An 11,790-nucleotide genomic window follows, 5' to 3' on the forward strand; every position below is an offset into this window, starting at 1 on the left:
CTTACTTTTACTTACTTACTTTTACTTATTTACTTACTTACTTTTACTTACTTACTTTTACTTACTTACTTATTTACTTATTTACACACTTACTTTTACTTACTTACACACTTACTTACACACTTACTTTTACTTACTTACACACTTACTTTTACTTACTTACACACTTACTTACACACTTACTTTTACTTACTTACTTATTTACTTACTTTTACTTACTTACTTACTTTTACTTACTTACTTACTTTTACTTACTTACTTACTTTTACTTACTTACTTACTTACTTTTACTTACTTACTTACTTACTTTTACTTACTTACTTACTTTTACTTACTTACACACTTACTTACACACTTACTTTTACTTACTTACTTTTACTTACACACTTACACACTTACTTTTACTTACTTTTACTTACTTACACACTTACTTTTACTTACTTACTTACACACTTACTTACTTACTGCTGAGCCACGCACCTGACTTCTGTGTACTCCACCCATTTTGCTGCTCCACAAGTGGTGTTTGAACCCAGCCTACACCAACATTCAGATGCAGATCAATACCTGGCCTCAGACCTCTTGATCTAAGGGTGTTGTTCCTTACAGCTGAGCCACTGGACCCTGCATGCTCAAGTTAGTTCTCCTGGTAATTTTATCCTTTTTATTGAAACCTGAAACACATAAGAATCATCAGCAATCACTCAAACTTCACCAAGGTGGTCTTGAACTCAGAACTAATGGATTTGAGTTGCGTGCTCTTACCTCTGAGCCACTGGACATCATACAGTGATCTCCACTATTATCGGCACCCGTGGTAAATATGAGGGAAGGCTGTAAAAATAAATCTGCATTGTTTTATTCAAAAAATCTACAATATTCCAACACTTCATTAAAGTACAACAATATGAAGTGGGGGGAATATCACACATTTAATGCAATATGTTACTTGCAAAATGTTTGTGTCAACAAATGTTTAATTTAACCCTGGAAATAAAAAATTGTCAAATAACTTTGGCCAACTTTAACAAATTATTTGATTTTACATTCTCGAATTACTAATCAAACTTCTAAAAATTAAGATAGCTTATGATCTGATCCAGACTTTAACCAGTCTTGCCAGTTTACTCAATGTGGCCCTCCCAAGTATTGTAAAACAAAATCAATCACAGACATTTACACACAGACAGGATTAAACCACTTAGAGAACCATCAAGAAAAGCTAAAGACGATTTAGATTCTCCACTATTATTAGACAATCGATCATACATAAAGTTTTGAGACTGACCATTTCATTGCTTTTATCAAAACACATAAAATCTTCTTTTACAACATTCTCAGATCAAGGTGGGACAAACACATTATCTGTGCCAGTTTGATGTGAGGTTTTTAAACAGAGATCATTATTTTTATTAAAGATAAAAATACAACAAAACCAGTCAACATACAAACACTCGTACATGCACAGGGCCAATGACAGAACAACACAACAACAACAACATTTAAGAGGAAAAACAAAAATAAAACTACACAAAGCAATACAAACCATATTTAGTAATTAGATAAACTGCTCACCAGAACAAAGCAGAACCAAGTGAAGACTGATGAACAGGTGAAGCAAATGAATTCATAATGGATGTACGAGGGGGCGGGGTCAAAACTACAAAATACCAACCAACAAACACACACAACATGAAGATAAGGGGACACAATAAACAAACACACGCCTGTTTGAAAACAAGATAAACAAAACTTAAACCAACAGAATAAGACAGGCTATACAATCAAATCCTTATATTTTTTATTTTCATCTTTTGTGGTAACATGAGTTAAATGATAAAAATGACAAATTTAAGAGTGAAACTCTGCAACCTTGCTTGTCTGTAAATAGTAGCCTATGTTTGCATGTGTTAGTGTTTATGAAAATAACAAACATGTCCAAAATAAGCAAAGATGACATCACACACTATACGCACTATTCTTGAGTTTATATGCTTTTTTTTATCTCAGAAGGACTTTAAGGATTAACCTGTTTGCAAAGTGTCTATGCAAACCATGCAAAACATTGAAACTAATAAATGCAAAGCAAACAATACAATAAAGAGCAATCATTTGTGAGATGCACATGGACATAGAAGATTCTGCTGACCTCTAGTGGAGATTAAATGACATTATTAAATCCTGATTAAACGGAATTTTAAAGATTAAGAAAAATTAGTCTGCATCGCTTAGTTGCAGAATTTAGCATTGTTGCCGAAAAACGCAATTGATTAAGATATCAGAAAAGGTTTTTGTATTCAGGTGTAGTTACCAAAAGTATTTTAAAACATAAATACCAATAAGGGACTAAATATTTTACATCTCATATTTACACCTCATTAATTATGTTAAACATATGCCTTATTAAAATGCCTTGATATGAAGTAATTAAAACTTGACGTTTTTGTTTGTTATGTTATTTTTATTATCTCTCCGGCATTACAATGGATTTCAAGTCACAAAGGTAAAAGTTCAGATTCAGAAAATTGATTTAGGAATATTTCTCAGTTCCACACACATGAGATAAACGTCAAACTGTCAGCCAAAGAAGAACTGGTTCGGCAGTGTTTCAAGTGATGCTTTGAATATTATTCAAAATACATTGAGTCTCTAGAGCGATTTTCTCACCCGAAAGATAATGCAAATCAATTTGTATTATAACCGTAATTAATATTTAGGTTACACGGTAAAAGCTGTGGCTATATTCCTCCTACGGAAGCTGCTGTGTACAGGCAGAGCAATAAATCACGAGGAAGAAAAGTACTCTGAATACATAAATCAAGATTATAAACATGGTATGCTATGGTATTGTGGACTGATCACAGTGGAACGGGACTGCACAATCTGGCTGAAAAACAAAACACAATTTAAGTTACAATAGAACCAGTGTTGGGTGTAACTAGTTACTAAGTAATTAGTTACTGTAATTTAATTACTTTTCCTTAGAAAAAGTTAAGTAAGGTAAAGTCTTATTTTTATGTAATTTAATTACAGTTACTTCTGATGTAATTGGACTAAATACTGTGTAATATATTCAATAGTGGAAATGGCATCAAAATGACAGTCTAACTTTAAAATGTATGCTTTAATGTATCCTTCTCACATGTGTATACTTTGGTCAGTTAATAATAATAATTTATGAAGTTATTTATTAATTATTTTAATGAATTAAAAGAGCCTTTTCATGTCTATCCTTGAATCAATTCTAATCAAGGTTGATATAGGATATAGAAAGTAATTAGTAATAAGTAACTGAATACTTTTTGGAGAGAGTAATTTGTACTCTAATATTAGTAATATTCAATCTAATTACACTATTGAATATGTAATTAGTAACTAGTAATTCGTTACTTTTTCAGAGTAACTTACCCAACACTGAATAGAACACACATGAACTTTTTGATTTCGAATAAGTTTGTAAAGCCGCATGCTATCATTCTTAATTGTGTAGGAGCTAAAACTACAAATTCAAAATGCAGTTACTGTTGAACTACATTTCAATTACAACTCAAACTTCTATTTTAAAGCACATCAGTTGCAAGTTTGTGCATCTTTTATGTCCTCTGGGACCTTCTGAAAAACGCTTCCATCAGACTGAGTTGTCCACCTCATGGAGAAAGTGTCACTTGTTTTCATCTTCTTCTGCATCTATGAAGATCAAACGAATGAAAATACAGAGCCGACAGTTTCATGAACAGCCAGTAGATGGAAGCACACAGTAAATAAATTCTGTGTTATTTTGGCCTCTGTTCTCACCTCCTCCAAAAGTGCATTCTTGATTGAATCATAGTTTGGGTCGACTTCAGGTCCGGCCTTCACCTCAATCCTCACCAGGACTTTATTATCTTTCTGCACGAAAGTGTCTTCAAAGCACAGGGGGTTGATTTGAAAAAGTATTACAATGATTTACCATAAAATTACATTGACAATTGTAAACTTGTAAATGATATACATAACACGCATAAATACGTTTCTTTATGCATTTACAAGTTCAAAAATATTGACAGATTCAACAACTTTACCAAGCGTACTAAAACTTCAGTGTTATATAATGTTATCTTTGTTTTCTATAATAATTAATATAACTGATATAAAATTGACAAGGATAATGTACTGATTCAATAGCCATGCTATTCACAATATAAAACAGCAAAGACTTCTTAAGGGTAAAAAGCTTCATGAATATATTAGCAGTGAAACTATTCACAATAGCTCCGTATTTTATGATTTTTTATCACACATGAAGCCTTGCGTGATATTTTTCTATTTGATTTTAAATCTGACGGAATCTCACCGCTGCAAATGACTCCAGCATCATACCGATGCCCACATTGATTTGAACGCCAACCAGTCGAGTCACATTTCATCAGTGTAGACTCAGACCCAACACAGCTAACACCAGTCATCCATACCGGACCTGTTCCCTGTCCAAAATACGCCCCGCCTCTTGGCTCTATGTAAGGGCCACAGCCCAGTTCTTTACACACCACTGCAGCGTCCGACAAATCCCAGTCATCATCACACACCGTTCCCCACTGACCATCATGGTAAACCTCCACTCGTCCAGAACAAGAGTCGAAGCCGTTCACCAACCTAACGGGGTCTAATGACCCCAAAAGCATTTTAAGAACATATCGTTGCACGTGTGGTAAGATTATAGACGTAAAGGTTTGTAACTCACGGCCACAGATGAGTCCAGCGGTCACAGAAAGAAGGCAGAAATAGTCACCCCATCCATCAAAATGACAGGTGCTCAGTAATGGCTCCGATCCTAAACAATCGACATTATCCATCCACATTTGTTTCAAAGTCTCTCCAAAATAATCACTGCTTGGTATTACTTGAAAATCCCCACAGCCGAGCTCTCGACACACCACCTGACCGTCTAAAAATCCCCAAGTGTCGTCACACACCGTTCCCCATATTCCCTTATGCAGAACCTCCACTCGTCCAGAACAAAAGTCGAAACCGTTTGACGCCAACCTGACGACGGCTAATGAACACACAAAGAGATGAATGGAAGCAGTTAAAACATATTCTGTGCAGAATGTGTTGAAACACGGTAACTTACGTCGACAGATGACTCCTACATCCATTGTGTGGTCACAGGAAGACACACTGGGCACACTACAGGCGCTCAGTATTGATTCATCTCCAACGCAGGTAACATTATTCATCCGTATCGGTCCTGAACCTTCTCCGAAATAAGCTCCCCTCTTCGCCTCTACAGCATCTCCACAGCCCACTTCTCTACACACCACCGCAGCATCCGACAGATCCCAGTCACCATCACACACCGTTCCCCACGTGTCGTCCTGAAGAACCTCCACTCGTCCGGAGCAAGAATCTACGCCGTTCACCAATCTAGTTTTGGCTGATAAGACACAAAAATCAGCAAGAGCACTGACTAGTTTTATTTGTGCAAAAGAATTGACAGTACTCACAGCGACAGACAACTCCAGCGTATCTTTTACAAGAATATGCTCCCCACAGATTGTTCTCACAGTCCATCAGTGAAGATTCAAATCCAGTACAACCGATCGCAGACAGCCACGCTGTTTGTTCGGCCTCAAGATTTTCCATATTGGTCTCTTGAACGCTTCCACAGCCCAGTTCTTTACAAACCACCTTGGCATCTAGTAAATCCCAGAAAGCGTCACACACGGGCCTCCATTCATCCTTATGAAGAACCTCCAGTCTGCCAGAACAGGTGTTGGCTCCATCAACTAATCTGACGGATGCTGCGTTACTCTGTGCGTTTTCCAGAACTGCATAGCATGAAAAACACAGAAACAACTATGAGAATGCATTTGCAATTATGTGTATGGAAGAAATGTGTGAGGTGTTTTCTCCTACTTTGAAACAAAATGAGTGCAGAACACTGCGTTACTGCGGAGCAGAATCTATAAAAAGATTAGACAAAAATGATTTCAATAGACAGTCATTGGATGATTCTTAACATTATTCTGGAACTTTGGAAATTCATCCGTAAGTTTACACAAACTTCGCAAACAAACAAGCAACAATGATATTTAACAAGCGAATAAATAATTCAACCATTCTCTAATTCTCTATATTATAAACATTTGTCACTATTTCGTTTATGTAGGCCTATTACTATTTTGACAATCAATTTACATTACATTTGGCAGATTTTATCCAAAGCGACTTCTGCTTTATATATTGTCCTTAAGAATTTCTTTTCAGTTTTGTTCTTAAGAATCGTAATTTGATATGAAATCAATAAAAACAAAGTGCAAAAGCACGTCAACCTGTTGAAGTCCCTCATGTTTGTCGTGTCTGTCTTGGAATGAGAGATGTGATGAAGTTATTGTTTATTGTTTTTCAACCGCCAGCCCACCCGTCTCCTCCCCACAGCTCACCCCTGCAAACGATCACACCTTTTTCAGAGAAAACATTTTACATGACTATTTATTTACATACATAATTCACAACCCACACTTTTCAGGGAGTAGTGCGGTTGTCAACAAGCAGAGTTTAGACGTTGCAGGTGGTTAACATGTTCCTATAATCCGATACTAATTCATTACAATATATTTTCCCGAAAAAACGGATGAACATACTCATGTATAAATTTCGACCAATAGATACGGTAAGTTTGGACTAATGTTTGAGGTATGAGTGAAATAAAAACCCTCTTGGAACCATAAAACAATTGTGTGGCACAAACAGAAGGCTGTTTGCATTTCGTTTGGTTGTCGTCCCCCAATCACTCTGACGGGCCTCATTAATAAAATGCAAAAGCCTGCGAAACTCCCTTTACGTAAATACTCCTGGAGATTTTTAAAACACGAGTATTTGTGTGTTTGTGGTTAATTCGGGTCATATTTTAGAGTTAAACCACTGCTCGAAATGCAACCCTACATTTCTGCTGCTTAGCCCATTCTTGTAACGGTCTCGTTTGCCCCTGTCAGCTTTCCGGTGTTCCCCATTGTCTGTTTTATCCCACGGACTTCAACTCCCACAATGCTCAACGCCTCCTCACCCATTACAAAGACTCGCTCTGTTTTCCCTATTGTTGTTAATAGGGTTGTTGTTGTTAAACTACAACTTATTCCTTGTAAAAGCTCAAATAAGAACTCCTCATTTTGCATTTTGGATAGGTTTCTTTCACTACTAAATACTCATCTTTACAGTTCATGATTAACCTGTTGCAAATGATTTTCAAATCTTAAAAGTATAAACAACAATCTTTTCGATGTCTTTTTTTTAAAGGGTAACTGAAATACGGCTTATGTAGAAACCCTCACTGCACAAAATGTTGTGCTCAAACCAGATCAGAGCCTGCCATATGTTAACAACATAATCTGTGCCGACTGTTTTTTTTTGGAACATTTAAATATTTTATGTAGCCTCTACATAACAAATAAATACAAAAAAATGGTCAATCACCCTGTTCAAAAGTTGACATACACCTTAATGTAGTGTGTTGCATTCATGAGCATCATTCTGCACAAGATTATTTTGCATCATGGACAGCCAATAGACAGTAATGGACAGATATTAATGGATGAAATTATATTGTGTTTTAATTATAAATAACAGTTAAGCTTTTCCATACCATCAATGTATGTCTATTTTTTCAGATATAATGTATAATTTACTGTAATTTACTATATTGTTATGAAATGGTTTTCTATGCTGAAATAGAGTCTGTCTTATGCGCTTACTGCTTTGAGTACTATTCAAACTACTCGCTGACCTTTTCAGGTCATTTGATTTAAGTAACTTTCCATTCCATACCAAATTTAAAAATGCAATCTGGTGACTCTAACAAACAGAAACAACTAAAAAGTTTATAAATTATACAACTGAATATAATTGATTTACTCAGCATGGAAGTAAGAATTAAAGAAGAAATTAATGGTTTCAATAGAAAACAGATTTTAATCAGTAATTATAACAATAACGGTAGATCTCTTGCTGTTGTAAAGCTAAGTCATGAAATGATCTAAAACATGTTTACATGTTTAACACAAGGTATGTTAACAATGATATAGATATATTTTTTAAGTTATGTTTAAGGGGCTTTTACACGTTTATTGGACAGGACAGTACACAGTGGACAGGAAAGCGTTGGGGGGTCGTCGAGTCGGGTTATATATCAGCGCACTAACCACAGGGCTATCGGCGCCGACAACAATGATATTTTATATCTTCATATTTTTACCATGCACTTTGCTTTCCGTTATACAACTACTTGACATCTGTGTGATTGAAAGAGTACTGTATTATTATTAGGCATGTACTGTACAGTAAGAAGCTCTTTACTAATGCTATAGAATCAAGTTTTTCTTATGACTAATTATATGACGGCATATGAAACATATTTGTGAAGTAATCTCATGTTACTTTATGAGGGGACTGCAAATTTGCGAACTTCTCAGGGATTTTTTTGGCTGAAAGATGTTCCCATTGGACTGAGTTTTCCAGCGTAGGGCAAACTTCCTATCTGCTGGCTTCTCCTGTATCTGTGGGATTTAAAAGAAAAGACAATGCCATTAAATGACGGCAAGGCACGCGCTCACGCACGCGCGCACGCACACGCACAGGATCAATCTGATGCTGTACAGCTCAATGATGTTTCTGATGTCAGGGTCATTCAGGTCAACAGCAGGGTCACCTGTTACCTTAATCCTCAACCTGTATTTATGAGTCACTTCTGAAAAAAAAAAAAAAAAAAAGAAAATCTAAAAATCTAAAATCTGTTTAGTAATGCCATATGCCTGTATCACATCATTCTGCGAGTGAGTTCTCGACTCCTGTACAATCAACATTTGTCGTCCACGTCTCTTGCGCAAGCAGCCCACCACGATAAATCTCCACCACACCAGAACAAGTGCTGCCTCCTGTCAGCCTGCCTGAATCTAAAAATCACATCAATAAACAAACAGACATATAAAACATTCTGCTTGTACCAAACATATAGTTAAACACACAAAGATGGCATCTTACCCACAGCCCCTAAATTCTATTTTGTTATAATGCTCATTTTCATGCAATAAATTAAAAGTGCTTTACTTACATTCACAGATAACTCCAACATTATCATCATGTCCACGACTACTGTCTCCCCATGGCTTGTCAATTATTAACATTATTCATCAATGTTGGTAATGAGCCCTGTCCAAAATATGCCTCTTTTTTGACCTCTTTCAACGATCCACATCCCATCTCTCTACACACCACTTCAGCATCAGCATTCATCATCACACACCGTTCCCCACTGACCACTGTAGAAAAGTCACCATTCACCAGTCAAACCGAAGCTGCTTAATTTGGGGTGGTGTGAATCAAACTTGTATGTTAATTAAAAATCTGTCAAATTCAAAAACCTTTCACATTTTGTACAAACATTCTGTGTTTATGCCAAATCTTACCCAAAAGTAAAACAAGCCACACAGAGCACAGCATATTCCTTCAAAACGAGGCTGGGAAAATAATAACATGATTATAATTTGGGAAATGCTTTTTCAGATGTCAATCAGATGAAAATGTCAATTGACACTCACCTGAACAGTGCTATCTATCTATCTATCTATCTATCTATCTATCTATCTATCTATCTATCTATCTATCTATCTATCTATCTATCTATCTATCTATCTATCTATCTATCTATCTAGTATGAAATTCAAATTCGTAAAGAGTATATATGACATGTTTTACATATCACATACCAAGTGATGAATGTGTTGTTCATACCTGTTCAGAAGCCACAATCCAGTTCTGATAATCTTCCGTTCAAATCTACATCCCACCTCCCCATACCTCCACCCCTTGACAAAATATTAATGCTCTCTCATTTTTAAATTGCTTTGGATAAAAGCATCTGCTAAATGAATAAATTACATTTAAATATAATGGGTGCAGGTCACTTAGTGAATGCTATAAATAAAGAAAATATCCAACAACAATTTCCAATAAAAATAATGAGTTAAATCACCTCCACAAAAAAACTATACACATGTTAAGATGAACCCGTCTTTTCCCGAGAATTTATGATAATCCCACAAATATATCACATCTAGCATTTACTCTTACTATACTTACATAAGTACTACTATATACTATAAGTGTATTATACAGAATAAACAATATATATTCAAATTGAAACGTATGAAAAAGTCGGAATGTTTTCAAATTCTACACTCTAAAAACAGTTAAAAACAACACCTTTTGTGTTCGGTCAAGGACGCATCTCTGTGTTATTTCTTGGGACGACACAGAAGTGTTAAATAACACATGTCTTAAATGGGATAACACAAACAATATGGTAAAATTAACACATCCATTTTAAGAGTGTATTGTCATTTACATGTTAAGGCCAGACATGGTAACCAAATTAAAATTTTACTAATGACTAAATTTGAATCTCATAAGGACTGTCTTCAGAGGTGATCTCACAAGGCTGCTTGTGTAACTATTGTAAATGCCCAACTTCGGTTTTTGATCATTTTTTACACTTTACATGGATAGTTCACCCTAAACTGAATATTCTGTCATCATTTACTCAGATTGTTCCAAACCTATATAATTTTCTTTATTTTATTAAACACAAAAGAAGATATTTTGAAGAATGTGTAAAACCAAACCGTTCTGGGGCACCATATCCTTAAGTAGTCAATGGTGCCCCAGAACTGTTGGTTACAAACATTCTCTAAAATATCTTTCTTTGAGTTCGGCATAACAACTGCAACAGTTTAACACAAGTTTTGCAGTAACATGCAAGTTGTGCGCATCCTTTTACAGTGCTCAAACCACAAAATATCTCCTTTCGTATTTAAATTCGAAGAAATATCACAAACAACCTCATGAACAGCCATGAGATGGCAGCAAAAAGCAGAGAAAAGCTTCACCTCACTGTTACTCTCCCCACCTCTCTTACAATTTCTGGTTCAAGCATCATTTGGATGGACTCCAGGACCAATCTTCACTTCAGTCAACCACATCTAAATGAAAGAGAGAAAGTGTCAGGAAGTGAGGAAGAACCCAATTGCAGGCAGCGTTCAGGGGTAACAACAAGAATATGTATTTTAAAACACAAAAACAAAGACCCACAATGGGGTATAACAAGTCACAAGAATACTAACTGGACGTAGACTAACTAACAATAAACTGGGATAAACACACTAGACATAAACTAAACTGACACTTACTAGACTGACAAGAACTTCAAGAACAGGAACGGGAAAATAGGAATCACACTCAGGGTACGAGACACGATGAAATACAAGGTAACACTCCAACAAGCACATACAACGTAATCCACCAACACAAGACAAAGAAACAAGAGGATAGGAAAGACAAACGAGGGATAATTAACACAGGGCAGGTGAGGGTAATGAAACACTCAGGGAAAGATCACAAGGAAACGAGAGGGGCGGGGCCAATGACGAGACACTGGAGAGAACGCATATTATTGTCAAAAGGACAATAATATGTTTCTCTCCACACATAACCAAAGGCTTTGTCATGGCTCTGCTACAGGACCAAGACAAACATGACTAAGGAAGCAGAGCCATGACAGAAAGTATGAACGACGTGCTTTTTGAAAAACGAAACTATTTCTGATGTCCAGACTAGTCGTGAGTTTGTTTGTGTACTTACAAATGAAATTACAATGAAATTGACACTGCTGTCTGTGAAAATACAATTTACACAAATAGCATGCCTAAAGAATAAATGAGCTTGTCACAATAAGAAATTTAGATTATGGTGGATAACCCA

At 35.9% G+C, this 11,790-nt stretch overlaps 1 protein-coding gene across 2 annotated transcripts; it reads right to left on the bottom strand.

Annotated features, from left to right (window-relative positions):
* Window positions 1-352: 352 nt before the first annotated feature.
* Window positions 353-11,742, bottom strand: LOC130548015 (scavenger receptor cysteine-rich domain-containing group B protein-like). Of its 2 annotated transcripts, XR_008961964.1 has the most exons (11): window positions 8,787-11,742; window positions 8,413-8,531; window positions 5,896-5,942; window positions 5,484-5,807; window positions 5,111-5,413; window positions 4,721-5,032; window positions 4,334-4,642; window positions 3,796-3,902; window positions 1,576-3,687; window positions 766-834; window positions 353-674 (listed from the first exon to the last, which is right to left on the bottom strand). XR_008961964.1 is itself a non-coding variant. In XM_057324427.1 (9 exons), exons 1-9 carry the CDS (start codon window positions 8,835-8,837, stop codon window positions 3,571-3,573), a joined length of 1,689 nt encoding a protein of 562 aa, XP_057180410.1. In that variant the 5' UTR covers window positions 8,838-11,742; the 3' UTR covers window positions 847-3,570. The 2 variants fall into 2 exon arrangements, 1 of the variants encoding a protein (XP_057180410.1); XM_057324427.1 differs by lacking the exons at window positions 353-674; window positions 766-834 and having other exon boundaries at window positions 847-3,687.
* Between the last annotated feature and the right edge of the window lie 48 nt (window positions 11,743-11,790).

This window comes from Triplophysa rosa, linkage group LG24 (assembly GCF_024868665.1).
Source record: "Triplophysa rosa linkage group LG24, Trosa_1v2, whole genome shotgun sequence".
In the NCBI taxonomy this organism is placed as follows: domain Eukaryota; kingdom Metazoa; phylum Chordata; class Actinopteri; order Cypriniformes; family Nemacheilidae; genus Triplophysa; species Triplophysa rosa.

Excerpts from the sequence above, each read along its gene's own strand:
- LOC130548015 (XM_057324427.1), bottom strand. The coding sequence starts at position 8,837 with ATGTTGATTGTACAGGAGTCGAGAACTCACTCGCAGAATGATGTGATA. Across the intron at positions 5,033-5,110 it reads TGTAGGAGTCATCTGTCGAC|CCGTCGTCAGGTTGGCGTCA; the intron begins GTAAGTTACCGT and ends TGTGTTCATTAG. Across the intron at positions 4,643-4,720 it reads CGCTGGACTCATCTGTGGCC|ACCCCGTTAGGTTGGTGAAC; the intron begins GTGAGTTACAAA and ends TGGGGTCATTAG.